This window comes from Pongo abelii, chromosome 18 (genome assembly GCF_028885655.2).
Source record: "Pongo abelii isolate AG06213 chromosome 18, NHGRI_mPonAbe1-v2.0_pri, whole genome shotgun sequence".
Lineage (NCBI taxonomy): Eukaryota > Metazoa > Chordata > Mammalia > Primates > Hominidae > Pongo > Pongo abelii.
Window position 1 is genome coordinate 51671236 of NC_072003.2, and position 17945 is coordinate 51689180.

Here is a 17945-nt window from a genome sequence, read left to right on the forward strand (position 1 = left end):
AAAAAGGGGTTTATGTAGCAAATGAAATACAGAAGGGCTGAGGTGGTCCAAAGAGAAAAGTCAACATGGAAGGCAGAGGTATAGTTTTCTTGGAGGAGAGATAAGCTGGGTCAATGTCCAATTTGGTTATTTCTTCCCCACCTTAGCCAGATGGGCTTGGGCCAAAGGGTTTATGCTCGAGACAGCAGTAAGAGTCTTGGCCAACACCACAATCCTCTTAGATGCCACTGGGAAATCTAACAATTCAGCTTCCCCTCCCACATGCTTTTTGGTGTGTTGGATTTGTAGAGCTCTCCAGATGCTCCAGGGTTAAGTCAGATCAGCTATAGTCATCTCAATATCCCCCTAAAATAACTTTGAAGATGCACTATTCTTGAACTCTGTGTCCTATTATTGACTTCACATAAAAATTATCTAGAAATCAGTCAATCAACATCTTTAAGCATCTATTGTGGGCCCACCTTGGATGAGGGGAATGTAAACATTCATGTGTAAGACACGGACCCTGTATTCCATGAGCTTTACAATCAGTAGTGACCTACGTAACAAATTAGATTATCAGCAAATGCTTGTATGTGTACCCAATAAAGTGCAATGGCTAGTATGAAAAGAGGGAGGATCAGAATGTCAGCTCCCTACATGATTCAGCCGTAAAAAAGAATGAAATCACATCTTTTGCAGCAACATGGATGGAACTGGAGGTCATTATCTTCAGTTAAATAAACCAAGCACAGGAAGTCAACCATCATATGTTCTCACTCATAAGTGGGTGCTAAAAAATGTGTACACATGTGAATAGAGAGTGGAGTGATAGACAGTGGAGACTGGGATGGATGAGGGGGATGGGAGAGAGGTACATGATGAGAAGTTGTTAATGGGTACGACGTATGTTAATCGGGTGATGAATACCCTAAAAGCCTTGACTTGACTGCTATGCAAACCATGCATTTAACAAAATTGTACATATACCCCATCAACTTGTACAAATAAAATAATAATAATAGCAATAATCATACATTTTAAAAAGCTACCTGAAAGCAAAACTTGCATTTCAGTCAATTGTTCCCTGCTAGATCCAATACAGAACCTTACAAAGGCTCACTCCATATATTGCTGGGGACTATAGAAGATTTACTGAAGAAGGTGTCTGGGTAAGTTACATATGTATACATGTGCCATGCTGGTGCGCTGCACCCACCAACTCGTCATCTAGCATTAGGTATATCTCCCAGTGCTATCCCTCCCCCCTCCCCCCACCCCACAACAGTCCCCAGAGTGTGATGTTCCCCTTCCTGTGTCCATGTGTTCTCATTGTTTAATTCCCACCTATGAGTGAGAATATGCGGTGTTTGGTTTTTTGTTCTTGCGATAGTTTACTGAGAATGATGATTTCCAATTTCATCCATGTCCCTACAAAGGACGTGAACTCATCATTTTTTATGGCTGCATAGTATTCCATGGTGTATATGTGCCACATTTTCTTAATCCAGTCTATCATTGTTGGACATTTCGGTTGGTTCCAAGTCTTTGCTATTGTGAATAATGCCGCAATAAACATACGTGTGCATGTGTCTTTATAGCAGCATGATTTATAGTCCTTTGGGTATATACCCAGTAATGGGATGGCTGGGTCGAATGGAATTTCTAGTTCTAGATCCCTGAGGAATCGCCACACTGACTTCCACAAGGGTTGAACTAGTTTCCAGTCCCACCAACAGTGTAAAAGTGTTCCTATTTCTCCACATCCTCTCCAGCACCTGTTGTTTCCTGACTTTTTAATGATTGCCATTCTAACTGGTGTGAGATGGTATCTCATTGTGGTTTTGATTTGCATTTCTCTGATGGCCAGTGATGGTGAGCATTCATTGTGCACATGTACCATAAAACCTAAAGTATAATAATAATAATAATAAAAGAAAAAAAAATAAAAATAAAAATCCAACAATAGTAAAAAAAAAAAAAAAAAAAAAAAAAGGATTATAAACCAAGTGGGATTTAACCCAAAAATGCGATGTTGGTTTAACATCCAAAATCAGTCAATGCAGTACATCATATTATTGAATAAGAGATAAAACCACATGATCGTCTCAGTAAATGCAGATAAAGCATTTGATGAAATCCACAAGTTTTCATTATTTTAAAAAACCGACTCAGGCTAGGCACAGTGGCTCATTTTGTAATCTCAGCACTTTGGGAGGCCAAGGCGGGCAAATCACTTGAGGTCAAGAGTTCGAGACCAGCCTGGCCAACATGTTGAAACCCCATCTCTACTAAAATACAAAAATTAGCTGGGTGTGATGGTGCATGCCTGTAGTCACAGCTACTTGGGAGGCCAAGGCAGGAGAATCACTTGAACCTGGGAGGCAAAGGTTGCAGTGAGCTGAGATCGCGCCATTGCGCTCCAGCCTGGGTGACAGAGCAAGACTCCATCATTAAATAAATAAATAAATAAATAAATAAATAAATATCCACTCAACAAATCAAGAATTTTAAAAAAACTTCCTCAACTTGATAAAGGACATCTATGGAAAACCCACAGCTAACTAATAGCATACTTAATGGTGAAAGACTGAATGGTTTACCCCTAGTATCAGGAACATGACAGGGATGTTCACTCCTGCTACTTCTGTTTAACATTGTGTTGAAGGCTTTAGCCAGGACAATTAAGCACAAAGGAGACATTAAAGACATTAATATGGGAAAAGAAGTAAAACTATCTCTATTTGCAGATGGCACGATCTCATGTATAGAACATTCTAAAGAATCCACATCTGGCCCATGTGCCCCTGAACTTAAAAGTTGAAGAAAAAATAAATTTTTGCCAACCTCGAGTGAAAAAAAAAAAAAAAAAAAAAAAAAAAAAGAAGGTGTCTGGGAGTAATATTTGGAATATACAGCCCAGAGTGATGGGCAATGCTCTGCTTCTAAATGTGGAAGATTTCATCGTGTGGGGAAAATGCCATAACTGTCATTGAAGACTGTGGTTTGAATGGTTTGGCTGGACTTCCAAAGCCTTCTGTACATTCACAAGTGAGTGAAAGATGAGAGGCTAAGTTTCTGTATATTGGACTCTGAAAACATTTCTTCTTTCTACCCCTCCTATTCTTGTCCTATTCATTAAAAATCAGAAATAAGAGTGAAGATTGGATAAATAACTGCAATGCATTAATTACTTTGGGTAAAGGAAATCAAAGGTCTTTAAGAACAAGTGACTTTCCCCTGCAATGGGAGGTTTCCTAGGTCATCTCACTCTCTCGCATACTATATTCTATCCAAGGCCTGAAATATAATTACTCCTTCACAGTACAATCATCCCAGCGTATTTTGGAATGTCCCTCTTTGCTGAGCAGTGGTTGGGTGGATTGACAATATGTGTGTTCAGCCTACCCTTCTATGTGCCCTATGTTCTCTGCTATCGCAGCCCTCACCAAATTGTTTTGTAATTACTTTTGTCTATAATTTGCTGAATCTGCCGGCCTCTGCGCTTGTTCCTCTATGGTTTATCCTCAACCCAGCATCCAGAATGATCTGTCTCAAACAAAAGGCAGATTGTGTCAGTCGACTATTCAAAATTCTCTATTGACTTCATTTCTCACTTACAGTAAAATCCCAAGCCCTAAGAATGACCTAGAAGACCCTATACCAGTGGTTCTCCTACTAATAGGAAATTAACAAAACCTGGAGAGGCTTACGAAAAACAAACAAGCAAGCAATGTCAATGCTGCACCCAAAACTAATTACATCAATTCCTGGAGCTGTTATTTTTCTAAAAGGTCCCCCAGGTAATTCTTTTTAATGTTATTATTATGGAGAATTTTGAACATACACTAAAGTAGACAAGCTAGCACTTTGTCCTCTGTGTATCCATCATCCAGCCATCTCTGAACCCATGGGCAATCCTGCCCCCTCCACATCCCCATCCAGTTCCCCTGTCTTGTATTACTATGGAGCAAATTCAGACATCATTGCATTATCCAGATAGTCATTATCTAGGTTATCAGTATCTATAAATATTTCAGAATGCAACTCAATAAATTAAGAATTCATTTTTCTTCCAACATAACCACAATGTCATTAACACATCTAAGGAAGAATGTACAGCTATTGTGATCTACTGCAAGGATGGAGAACCACTGCCCTACACAGCCTGCCTTGGGGCTTCCCATTTAGACCTCATCCACTGCTTTTACTCTCTTTCATTCCCCTCAAACCACAGGGGCTGCCTTGCAGCATCTCGAACACTGCATACTTGGGAGCCTTTAGTCACCTTTTCTCTGTCTAGGTTGATTTTCTCCCAGATAAACACACAGATTCATCCTTCATCCACTGTCACTTTTTCAATAAGCCCCTCCTCACCTACCCTATTTAAACTTGTAGCTCATCCCCTATCCAACCCATACCCTCCTTCTCCCCCTTCCATGCTTATTTTTATTCATGGCATTTATTGGGTGCCCAAATACTTACTGAATAAAACTGCATTCCCGCATCAGAATATAACTCCAAGAAAGAAGGCTCCATGCAAATATTTGCTAAATGAATGCGTAAGTGAATGACTCAATTGGATAATATTATGCTGGCATGTAAGCCAATGAGATGATGGGATAAAGGGTAAAAAGTCAAATAAATAGATACTCTATTTTATAAAGCTTAGAGAAAAACAACGTTTGTAAACATGACAAGGTGAGAATAATTAATAGGTAATGCATTCACAGCAAGCTATTAATGGAAGCTAGAATGTTTGAAATAAAATCTTAAGCACTGTGGTTGACATCAGAAAGCACAATGGTTCTCTTTTATTAACAGTCCCTTGGGCTGCTTGCACCATAGAATTAAGCCAGGTTGGTAAAAAGTGGTACTATACAATCATAAAGAAACAGCTGTAATGTGTAGGTCAAACTTAGCAGTACATAAATATGTATGCTTGTGTTCCACCTGCAAAAAAAAATTAGGGAGAGCCAGTCCAGACTCAGGTAGGCGAAACCCCAAGCATCCTTGCTCGCTAGGCATTCACATTCTCTTTCTCAGGAACTCTGATCCTGGAGTTCACTGTATGTGTTGTTGCTCTCATTGAGTCAGTAGCCTTCTTGGCCATCTTCCAGGTGTAGGAAACAGCAAGATAGCTAAGAATCTCTGAAAGGCTGAAGCTACACACTCAGGTGTAAAAATACTAAAGCCATACTTCACTACCTCCCTCCTCCAGGGCCAAGGAGGACATTTGGAAGCATTCTCTTGGGAAACCATACCTAAGACAGGTTGTTTCAGTTCAGACTTGGAACATTAAGTCTTGGCTTCCAATATAACAAGAGAGCTTACTCACTCTCCCAGGCTGCTAAGGCACAAGATGTCCTGTTTGTCATCTGGCAGATAAATATTCAAGGGCACCATCATCATGACAACAGAAGATGGGCTTGCGCGAGTAATGGTCTCCAGCCTGGCATGTGCTCCTCGGCATTAGGAATCATGGAAATTGGAGAGGGGTCCAGACAATAAAGATGCTTCTCACTCTCAATGCTAACATAGCACATATTGGACATCTCTTGAAACTACTGTGTCATCAAAGCTTAGCAATTAGCCTCCAGAGTAACAGGCAAAAGTTTAGCAATGGATGCCACCCATGAGTAGGAGCAAAGGAGGGCGTGATTTCCATACCCATTACAGGTGTGTTAGAAAACAAAACTATCACAAAGTCGTTTATTCTGAAGTTCGCTTCCTGTGCTCTACTGTTCCCTGCCTGAAGAGTTGCCATGCTTATGAACACAGACCTGTTTTGTATATGCAATTAAAAAGAAATGAAGTTTCACTTAAAACTCTAATGAATTTTATTTTTGGTTGTTTTGTAGCTTGGGGGTGATAGGGACATAGGCTTATCTTTCTATTAGAAAACATAGGAGATTATGCACATAACAATCAGACACTATAGAGTCACTAATTTCATCCAGAAGTATTAAAATAAGCATTATGCTCACGTGCCAATTGCCATAATTTGGCCAACAGAACTCTCCTTTGCTGACTTGGAGAAAGCTAGAGAACTGTGTATTTTCCACAGAACATGCCCGTTCTTCTCTCCTCTTTTGTATCGCCAAAATATTGTTATCCACATTCATTCATTCATTTGGGTGGTCCAATGCAGTTGACTTCTCAAGTCCACAGGTGACTAGAAGGGGAGCTTGCTACTGCGGGTGAGTAAGGGCAGCTGATTCCCCTAAGGACGCAAGAAAGAGAACCCGGCCTTTTATATTTGCAACTTTGCCAAACCTTGTGTAAGTTTGTAAACACCATAAAATATGTTACGATGTTTACAGCATATGTCTCTTATTGTTAAGAACTATTGTGGAAGTATGAGCGAGTCTACTTCTTAAAATATTTTTTATATAATAGTTATGGCATTCAATTATACAATAGTAATTGTGAATAATTATACCAAACCCCAGTCTGTTTTATGACTACTTCTCACGCTGAGCTCACATACTCTATATAAACACCATCTGTATCAAACATAAAACTCTTAGTTGTTGTAAGAATACGGGCTTACAAAATGTAGCTTATTAGTTCTGGGGCCAAGCAGTTTCATAGCTATTGCCTAGGCTTCCACAATCCACATGAATCCGATGATCTTCTCCAGCTGTGTTCCGTTTCTTTGACTTGAAGCCTGGTTACCTTGATAGCTTAGGATCATGGCAGAAATCATGGCCCACGTGCCTGGAATGTTGACACATCTCTGCAGTTCTGTTCAGCATTAAGTGCACTTACTTTGTGCTACAGATTTCTGCTCATTTCCTGTATGTGTGGTACAGATTTAGGTCCTTAAATTTGGCCAACAGGAATGCTTCCTAAATTTCCCTTCATGAAGTGCTGTCAGGGTCTTTCGGTGCCCCTTCCAAGCTGTTCCTCCAGAAATCTCCAAATGAAGTTTTCCCCCTGAAGAGGCCCCCTCACTATGTAAAAAGTTTTAACAATTAAAGAGAACAGCAACTTTTAAAATATGACTGATCTCTGAACAATCTTTGGTCTAAGAATTTAAACCTCTATTGACAGCTATCTAACCTACTCAAGACAGCCTGACTTTGAGAGGACTGAACAAAGTACACATTTTGTCTCCAATAGATAAGTGGTTCTTCAGCAGGAAACAAACTTCAGATGCAATCTACAAATAAACAAAAATATCTTCGCAGAAATTTAACTCAATCTAAGAAAGATAAGCTGTGCCTATTCTCAGAAGTCATTCTGCTCAGATTTGTTGCTTGTCTTTAGCCATTGACTGAGCCCAATCAGCACATTTCTGGGTGTTTGATGATCTAGAAGTCAGTATCATTGTCACCTTTTCACCATTTTTTTTTGAGATGTTTTCTCGCTCTGTCACCCAGGCTGGAGTGCAGTGGCACGATCTCTTGCAGTGGCTCACTGCAAGCTCCATGTCCCGGGTTCACACCATTCTCCTGCCTCAGCCTCCCTAGTAGCTGGGACTACAGGTGCCCGCCACCACGCCTGGCTAATTTTTTGTATTTTTAGTAGAGACGGGGTTTCACCGTGTTAGCCAGGATGATCTCGATCTCCTGACCTCGTGATCCGCCTGCCTCGGCCTCCCAAAGTGCTGGGATTACAGGAGTGAGCCACCGTGCCTGGCCTTTAGCGTATTTTACTCTTGAAAATTTTCCTTATTAGAAGGCCTGATCTCCTTGCTAACTAAGACTTTAGGATTTAAGCTATGAAAAACATACTGTTTCTTCTTTTTTTTTGTTACAAAATTTCTACCCCCAAGCAGCATAAGCAATAGTTTTGTTGCATGCAAAAGGATATTGCATTTCCCCCATGGAATTAGTTTCTGATTTGGAGAGAACTATAGCTATATTCACGTTCTTTGGCTAAAATATTCTGAGCATCATTTAAAAGTTGAAAGCTAGGTATGCCAGCATTTAGACACAATTTATAAAAGTGTTACTATGGACAAAATGGTGCCATTCCTTCCAGGTAACTGTCCAAATATCCAAAGACGGATGTCTTAATTTGGCATCCAAAATACACACAAGGGGTCAGATTGTATGTAGGTAATTTCCTCAGATGCTATTATTTGTCCCCTGGGATCCCACATATGCAATACCAATTATAGAGGAGAGGATTAAGAATAGGCAAAAAGGGTGAGGGCTGCAACAGCAGGCCTGAATGATTTGGACTAAGATCTTATATCAAATTTGCAAATTACCAATTAAGGCAGGTTTAGAACATGACATCATTTTCGCTCACTGTGACAAAGTGGAAATTAAGGCTCTCTCTGCATGTCAGAAGGATGACAGTAATGACACAACAAGAAATGCTATCAGAAGCATCTTTCCTGGTAACAATATATCCTTAGACACAAGGCAAACTGCCTGGTAAGAAAAAATAGGCCAAAAATCTGAAAATAAACATAAGATCTGGATCTCAAAAAAACCACTACTCAGTTGCCTCTGGATAAGTCACTCAAATACCTGGCAAATGAAAGCCTCAAATACCAGAATGCTCATACCTGGTGTCTGGATGAATATGTTCAAAACTGTCATTCACTTCTACTCAATTTTAGCAAGTGACCATTTGCAAGGTAGCTTTAGTGTGCTGTTCATTTAAAACTAAGACAATAATAAAATCTTGTGGACTTGGGACATATCTTCCTTTGACAAATGAGTGGTAGCATGCACCACACTTAGTAAGGGGCATGTGGTCTCAGAAATTGAATGGTAACTCATGAAGCAGTACACAGTGTTGTTACTGCATAATTCCTGGGAAGATACATCCCCTATACTGTTTTAGATTTTTCATGCTCAACATTGGAGTGGTTCATTGGATTCCTTAAGTAATGTATAACAATGACCTACCCGATGCTCCCCCATCTCAAGCTTCCTTAAATCTTGTTTTTCTTTTTAAACGTATAGAAGGATACTATTCCTTGGCACTTTTGTAGTACCTCCAGCCGTAACACTTGAACCCCACAAGGCAAAGCTGTTTGCTTGAATATAAAAGAATGACAGAGAAGTAGGGAAAATAGACTGGAAACCATTCACACCAAAAAAAGTGCCATGTGGCATTAAGCCCCATTGAGAACGTCGGCTACTACTTGTGGCATTCACTCTGCCTTACTGCCTGCCTCTCCATGAGGAAAGCACGGAGTAATGTTTCTGTTCAGTGTTGTGATGGGTGTGTCAACTAGCTAGCTACACACACAAACATATATTTACACATCTTATATACAAATATATGATAGGCATAAATCTATATCAAATATATATGTCATACATATACGAATATTTGACCTAGAGCGAGGACATATCCATTACATTTCTGGCTGTCCCTCTTAAAAACAAAGAGATGTTGAAACAAGCCGCCACCACCCCTCTGTGCCTCAGTTTCCTAACTTGTTACATGAGGTTAACTCTACCCTATCTAGAAAGAGAACCAAATGAAGTAATACACAGAAAACTGCTTTGAAAAGTCCAGAGTGCTATACAAATGCCAGGGATAATGATATGTTTCACAAAAAAGCATTATTCCTTTGCTAAGAAGGGTACATCCACATTCACGTTTTCTGTGAAGGTTCTTCTTTGAAATTAAATTGAGACCGTAACCAACATCTCTCCCAGTGCTGCCTGAGGTTTTACTCAGCAACAAAGCAAGGGCTTCTTTCATCCTTCATCACATTTGAGTTCAAGCACCAAGAGGTACTTTTTACCAGTGGTGAAAATAGCTTTCTTTTCACAGCAGAAACCCAGAAAATGATCTCTCTCTTGATGCTAATGGAAGGATAAGGCTTATTCTACAGTTGCCACCACACACACACATGAAAAAAACACCTTGATTGATTTGATTTGGCTTTGCTGATGGTGTGTTCTTGCACCAGGAAGATGGGAGTGGCATGAGAAAGAGGAGAAAGCACAAGAAGCGAGGGCTTCATTTATATGAATAATTAAATATTGAGATACATTTTCAAGTGGTCATCTTGTTCCATTTTTCTTTCAGCTTTCGGTGTCCCCTGACACTCCCTTAAAAAAAATAGATTAAACCCTTCAGCCTTCATGCATTCAATTAATTCTCATCATACCTGCCTTATTTGGATGCCTTCAGTGCTTTTTGAGTTCATCATAATTCCCCAGCAGATCTACAAATCTGACCCCACACTTCCTCTCCAGTGCTTTTCCTACTCACCTCCACAAAAGCTGTTTGTCCAAATTTGTTTGATTCTCTTCTGCTGTTTTGAGGTGCCTGTGCTTTCAACCTGAATGGATTTTCTCTGCTCTCCTCTTGGCTGGAGATGTCTTCTATGTCTACCAGGATGACTTCTGTCTTGGCCTGTTCAGATCCTACACAACCTCCAAGGCACATCTTAAATGCCCATAATTTCATGTAGCTTTCATTAATACCCCTAACCAATGGCAATCTCTCCCCTTTCTAAATACATTTTAATTTTCTCAGATTAAAAAACACACTTTAAAAATGGTTCTTATGGGCACACAAATCATTGTGTCTGGTGGGTATCTTTTCCACCCCAATAAAAAATGAAAGCTCCTAAAGGTCAGAATGGCTTTATTTTATTATTTCATTTTTTAAACATTTATTATGAAAAATTTCAAACATATACAAAATAAACAGAAGGCACTGTTTGTTTTTGCATCTCTTTGGGACCTATCACAGTGTTTTGCATGTAGCAGAGGTAAATTTAAGTAATTAGGGCCTTAGGCAAATGGAGCTGTCTGTCTGCATATCGGACGCCGTTGTCTCCTGGATGGTTAAGCTTTTCCTCAGTCACACACACACACAACCCACACACCTGTAGGATCACAATGTACAAGGATTAAACCCGCTCACTGGCTTTAAAATTCAGGGAAAGTCTTTATTCTGAGGTCAGTTCAGATCATCAGTAAAGCTAACTGCATTCGAGGGGATGGGGAGAAAACACTTATGTATTTAAGAATATTTTCTAAGAGAATTCAAGCCTGGTTGTATACCTGTTTGATTTTCTTAGTAAGGCACATTTTTTTGTAAATGTGTAATACCTGAAGAATAATGTACAAATATGAGGGCTTTCTATTAATACCAGGTTTTCTTCACTTTGCATTCACATTTTTCAATGTCTTCCCTTCCCAAAACCTCAGACTCCTAAAAGTCTATTTTATATATTTTTTTAACTTGCGCCTACTTAGCCCATTTTTTGCTACTACTGAGTGAGTGTGTGTGTGTGTGTGTGTGTGTGTATTTGGGAGAGCAGTCAGAACCTTAAAGTGAACCAGAATTCTGGAGTGATAGATTACATGTCCATGCTGTGTCATATCCAATTATCTCAAATTGACTGTACACTGCATTATTCTGTTAGTGCATGGAAGATCAATAAATATGGGGAAAAGCCACCCCAGCTCTCCACTTTCCCATCCGATTCTAGTAGGTCTGAGACGGATCATGCTACTGTGATGTGTACGCCACAGCTAAGGCAGGCAGGTGGTGCATAGACACCATTCAAACTTGGCCTATTCAATCCCAACTCCTCTAACTCTCCATTCATGCATAGCAAAACACCATCTGGTCCTATTTTGCCTCCAGCAATCACAGCTGACCAAAAACGATAATAACAGCTGTTGCAAAACAAAAGCCAAACAAAGGGGGGTGGGGGGGGCGGGGAGGAAAGGTTATATTGAAGTCCAGTGCTGAAAAATGCTCCATGAAGTGAGAAATGGGAAAGAAACCATTCAGATGTCTAAAGCTCACTGAATGGACACAGTGGAGGACTTCTACTTAAACTTGAGATATTAATCCATCTGTCTAGAAAGCCTTCAAACCTCCGTCAGGTGGTAATATATTGCAGAAATTATGCTGCACGAAGGCATTTAAGCCTTTGTTCTTTGACTCGGGAACTAATGACCCCATGTCAGCTAAAAATGAAAATGCCTTATGTTCTTTCATCATACAGCAGTATAGGTTAATGCAAAGAGAGAACATGTTTAGCCAGAGAAATAAAATAATGTCTACATGGCATTGGGAGAGACAAGGGGTGTGTGTGTGTGTGTGTGTGTGTGTGTGTGTGAGAGAGAGAGAGAGAGAGAAATGGAGGTGGTGGGGGGTGTCTGTAGACCACTTAAGAGGGAAGGCATTTAGGCCATTTAGGTATGACACTAATCAGATACCACATTTCTCATGTCTATTTTTCATTATCCTGATTTATTTCTGACCTGTAACAAAAGAAAAAGTGCACCAAGTACTTACTTAAGTCTCAGGAATAGAAACCAGTCATATGTATAAACTGAAATATAAATGGATACATAACATGCTTTGTGAATCCTGAAAACAATAATTTGGTAACAGGGTTGAGGAATTCTTTTCATGATTCAAGCCTTTTGACATTTTAAATATATAGTTTTGCCTGGTGATTAATTTTATAAAGTAGTCATTAAACTTTTTTTTCCCTCTGGAATTGACCATCAGTGGCTTAGCAGCATTTAATCAAATGTGATAAAACCTAAGATTTATAAAATCATTTAATAGATGTTACAACACCTGCTTCTAACTGCAAACAGTTGAAAACAGACTTCACTTGCAATTAAGTCTTATCACTAGTGACATTTTTTTCCAAGCAATACTTCATGGGTTTTCAAAATGACAATTACAGAACTAATACACAATTACTGTCACATGTAGTTTAGCAATTAATTTTGAAGACATTTGTCTAAAGGTTTCACAACAGAATATAAAATGGTTATTGTTATGTAATGTTAGTTTCAATTCATAGAAAATCTTTTACCATTCGAGCTGTACTTCTGATGGGTCTGATGCTAGCACATCATTTCTTTGTGGAATACAGTCACTCCCTTGTAGATGTAATTAGGCATCATTCTAAGGCTGTTTGAACACTGATACCTGTCAACTAATACATCTTATGAAAAGCTTCAATTTAGACATAAATTTTTCTACAGCAAGAAATCCATAAATTTATAATTAGAATCTCTTGCTGTTCAATATTTGTACATAATACAGACTAGGAGAGGATTATGAAATATTGAAAGCTGAATTCATTATTCATAACCCACAACATACAGTAAATATTCTCTGAAATACAATAACTTTGAGGGATCCATATTCCATTATTTTTGAATGTCTTGCACACAGTAGCTGTGGAGTGCACCACGCACACCCTCATTCTTTCCAGATTAGGATTCTGGTCAGGGTTGACACTTGCTGTTTTTAATTTTCATTTTATCATAAGCAGTTTAAGACTGTTGCCAGTGGTAATTTGCAATTTTTATCAAGACCTCTTCATTATAGCTTCTGACAGGACAGATGCTGTAATTAATCATGCAAGACAACTGGGGATAGTGGTCACACTGCTCTCAAAGAGGAACCGCTACAGAGCAAAAAAAGGGGGGAATAAATGGGCACCGAAATAATTATTTTGGCTTAAGAATTAGCATTCACCATCCATTTTAATAGCAATAACATCACAATACCCAGCTAGTTCTAGCCCCCTCAAAAAAGCGATTACTTTTTCTCTATACTTACCTTGTACTTGCATCTTAAAAAAAAAAAAAAAAAAAGACAATTACACAAATATTTCCAATGCGTTGTTTTGGTTTTTTTCAAGGATCTTCATTTCAGGCTATGCAATGCATATTCTTGGCCATAAATATCATATTTCCAATTGAAAAATGGAAGATGATGCTTGGGCTCAAATGAAACTTGGTATGTGGCATATTTCCCCATCTTACATGTATTCAAGGAACCAAAAATGAAATCTGACATATCATTTTATTTGAAAAGTGAACAGTTTCCTTGTTGTTGCATCAAAATACAGTCCACAGTTTTTACTGAAATGTGTTTATTCTATAGCAAGATAAAAGCATTTTTGTTTTAGTTAAGCAAAATACAAACAACTTAATTGCTGCTATCATAACTCATAAAAAAGTATAAAACAGCATAAAAACACAATAAGCAACGTAGCAATGAATGGTTTATGTCACCAGTGTTTACGTTAAAGCCTCATTTAGGAAAACTTTACAGCACATGATATGAAAACTTACAACTTTGAAAGAAAATATTTACATTGATTATTCAGATGTGGTGTGCCTTTTAAATATTCTACTGGTATTACATCATAATAAAAACTCTTGCTTTTTCTTTTTAAATCTTAACTTTTGTAATAACTGTTTTCATTTAAGTGCATTTCCCTTTTAAAAATACAGTGTTTTTATTTTTCGAAACTTGTCACTCAAAACACGGAATATAATATTCACATTTCTTTTCTTCTAATTGGAATGAATATAATGGGCTAACAGTGGTCATAGATATTGTTACAACATATACTGTGGTTTGATTTGGAGAGTCATGGATAAAAAGTGGAAATTAGTCAATAATTGAATTTAATCACTTGCATTTTCTTTCTGGAGAGATTTAGAAAAAAAAATAAGAGCTTTGGCAAAAGTCTGTGATTTACATTATTTTTTTTCATGACAAAAAAATGCCATCAACTATTCACGTCATACAAATGTTTGTATGAAACTGGATCTTCATATTTCAGGTAGTTACAACTGTGCTTTTTATTTTTAGGGCTTCAGAAGTTCAGACAGCCTGGAAGTGTGGTTTACTCACTTCTGGAGAAATAAGGCCATTTTTCTATGACTCAGAGAGGCCAGTTTATAGTCATCAATATGTCCCAGGATTCATTGAACAGTTTGATTCACATATTGTAGGTATAGCCTGAATAAATAAAAAAGGCATCACATAAAAGAGCACAGCTTTTCTTGTTTAAAAACAAAGTGATTTATAGTCAGCTAAAAGATGTTACTCAGCTACACTGTAGTTCTTATTGCCTATCTAATAGACACTTGAGAGGACCGTTTGATCTGTTACACATTTCTGCATAACCAACACCAACTTACAGGTTTCAGCCACATATGCTTTTCCCTCCTATGCCACTCTCCTCGGTATAAGCAAATCCATCTGCCACATGCGTCTTCAGAAAATACTGACCTGTGATAATACTTGAGTCTGTGTCTGAGACTGTATTTGCGACTGGTGCTGCTGAGAGGCTGGCTGGGGGCTCCCGATGGCAGGGATGGGGGATGTTATCTGAGAGGCAACGGGGGAGTGCTGCCGAGGAGAAGGCTGAGACTGGTGCTGCATGTGTTGCAGCTGCTGCAGCTGGAGGCGCTGCTGCAGCTGCTGCTGCAGCTGCTGTTGATTAATTTGCTGCTGGAGATGCTGCTGCTGCTGCTGCAGGTGCTGCTGCATGTGGTGCTGGAAATGCTGCTGCTGCATCTGCTGCTGGATTTGCTGATGCATTTGGTGCTGCTGGAGTTGCTGCTGCTGCATCTGTTGCATCTGTTGTTGTTGCTGCTGCTGCTGCTGCTGCTGCAATTGCATCTGATGCTGCTGGGTTTGCACCGAAGGACTCACTTGGGTGGAGGGTGCTGAGCCAACCATGGTCGTTCCCATGGAGCTTATCAGTGGAGCCCCAATGTTCGAGGGCATGTTGGCTGCAATGGTGACTGATGTGACAATCTGGTTCATGGGGAGTCTCATGGTTAAGGGTTTGGGAGCAATTGACCTAGGGAGGGATTGCTGGAGAGTCTGAGGTGATGCTGACACTGTTCCATGTTGAGACAGTGGAGTGTTGAGAAGGAGAGAGGATGTTAGATTGGTCGACGCCAGGGTCTGCTGAACAGAACGGATGGTCTGGGCTTCTGCTGACTCAGCAGCAGCCTGCATTTTGGGGAAGAAAATTCCAGACTGTTACAACATATAAGTATTTAAAATATTTAAGCATTTTTAGACATTATAAATTGATTTTTTTTAATGGCCACCATTATTCATGCCCTCCTGTATCTGTACTCTTTGTCTTGTGACTTTGTCACTCCTCCCAGAGGTGGAGTCAAATCCCCTACCTCCTTGAGTCTGGGCTGCTCTTGTGCCTTTGCTTTGGCTAACAGAATGTGATGACAGTGACACTGCCCCAGTTCCAAGATGATGCTTCAAGCCTGCCCCTGCCATGTGCATGATGACAGACATGTGGCCCAATTACCCCCCTCAAGAGTCAGTTCACTGCCAGCCAGCCAACTGTGATCAATGTGAATGAGTCCAGCCCCCTCCAACAGGCAAGCTGACCCCAGACAGAAAAACAAGACTAGCTGGTTCTACCAAGCCTGGCCTAGATCTGAAGAACCAGCCAGCTAACTGGCACTCTCTAAGGATAAATGCTTATCTTGTATCACATCACTGAGTTTTGGGGATGGTTGTTACACAGCACTATTGTGGCAAAAGATAACTGATACACATATTTAAGAGCAACAGTTCTTCTGCATTTAAGTCTGTACTAATGACTTTACCATTGAGTACCATATGTTTAAAGACAACAGAGTACAGGCTGCCTGAGTTCAAATGCAGTTCTCTGACTTAACAACTTTGTGACATTGGGCAAGTTAATTTACTCATCTGTTCCTGTTTCCTTATCTGTAACATTGGGTTATATGGTATTTTTCTTTTTTTTTTTTTTTTTTTTGAGGTGGAGTCTCGCTCTGTCACCCAGGCTGGAGTGCAGTGGTGTGATCTCAGCTCACTGCAACCTCTGCCTCCCGGGTTTGTGCCATTCTCCTGCCTCAGCCTCCCGAGTAGCTGGCACTATAGGCACCCACCACCACACCCGGCTAATTTTTTGTATTTTTTAGTAGAGACAGGGTTTTACCATGTTAGCCAGGATGGTCTTGATCTCCTGACCTCGTGATCCGCCCACCTTGGCCTCCCAAAGTGCTGGGATTACAGGCGTGAGCCACTACCCTTGGCCAGGTTATATGGTATTTTTCTTGTGCAGAGGTTGTGAGAATTAAATGAACTCACATGTTAAGCATTTAGGAAAGTGCCTGATCCATAGGAAGCAATAAATATTAGCTATTTTTATTAGTTAACAGTTACTATTACCAGAAAATGGCCACTGGAATACTTGAAAGCCCTTTGTTATGTGATTATTTTTAACAAGGTTCACTCAAGTATAAGAAAACCATTATTGGTTTCCTCAGAGATACCAAATTGAAGTTTTCACAATTTTAGAAATGTTTTAGTTCATCAACTATTTTTGAAGATTTCTAGAATTTATCAAAGGAGTCATAGATAAGGGGAAAATGTCCAACTTCATGGGACCAAAGCGCCTGCTAAAAGATAAACAGCAGATCTAGGGCTGAAAATAGAGAGAAACTATCTATCACATTTTGTACTAAAAACACTTCGCTGCCTCCACAAAAAGAAATTCTTCCACTAATGCAACAGTGATTGGAATGATTCATTCCAGAGACGATTTTTTCCTTGTATTTTTCATCTGATTAGGATGTTTTTGGGGGGAGTGTTGTAGGGGCACCTAGGAGACATCAAGCAGCCATCCATTATCTTTAATAATTTTGTATTTCTAAATTTTTACGACTCTGATTTATAAAATCCTGCTGTTGGAAAGAAACTGAGATGTAGCCTCATATAGAGAGTCATCCAGTGTAGGAAAAGCCATCTCTGATGTTTTCTGTTTGAACACATGTCATCATTGTAAGGCACTCCCCTTCAGTGGACAGCTCTCCACATTACAAAACTCAGTGGGGCTGCATGTTCCTGAACCGTCATGTTCTAAGGTCTTAGGGTAAGAAGCAGCCTATAAATATTCAAATTTGTCTTTAAAAAACCATTAAATCACCCATAAAGTAGAATACACAAAATAAACATGTACATAATTCTTATATACTCTAGTAGTTAAAAATTAACAAGCTGTCTTAAAGAAAAAAACACAAAGAAAGTCTGTATTTCAACACTTGGGCCGCTCAGTTGCACAATTGTGCCTTTAAGATGCTGCCTTAATGGTAAATGGAGATGGGTGGATGATTGCACAGAGTTCTTCCTTGCCTGCCTTCTTGTTCCTTTATGGTTTAATAGTAAGCTTCCATGAATTTCTTTGGTTGTTG

At 39.4% G+C, this 17945-nt stretch overlaps 1 protein-coding gene across 3 annotated transcripts in view; it reads right to left on the reverse strand.

Moving 5' to 3' along the window:
* Positions 1-3988: 3988 nt before the first annotated feature.
* The window catches only part of TOX3 (TOX high mobility group box family member 3), a 120413-nt gene continuing 106456 nt past the window's right edge, over positions 3989-17945 (reverse strand). The window contains exon 7 of one of the 3 annotated variants that reach the window (XM_054533906.2): positions 3989-15711. In XM_054533906.2, the coding sequence (XP_054389881.1) occupies positions 14965-15711 (747 nt within the window). In that variant the 3' untranslated portion in view covers positions 3989-14964. The remainder of the gene's footprint in view (positions 15712-17945) is intronic. The other 2 variants (XM_054533907.2, XM_024233665.3) reach the window with 2 other exon arrangements.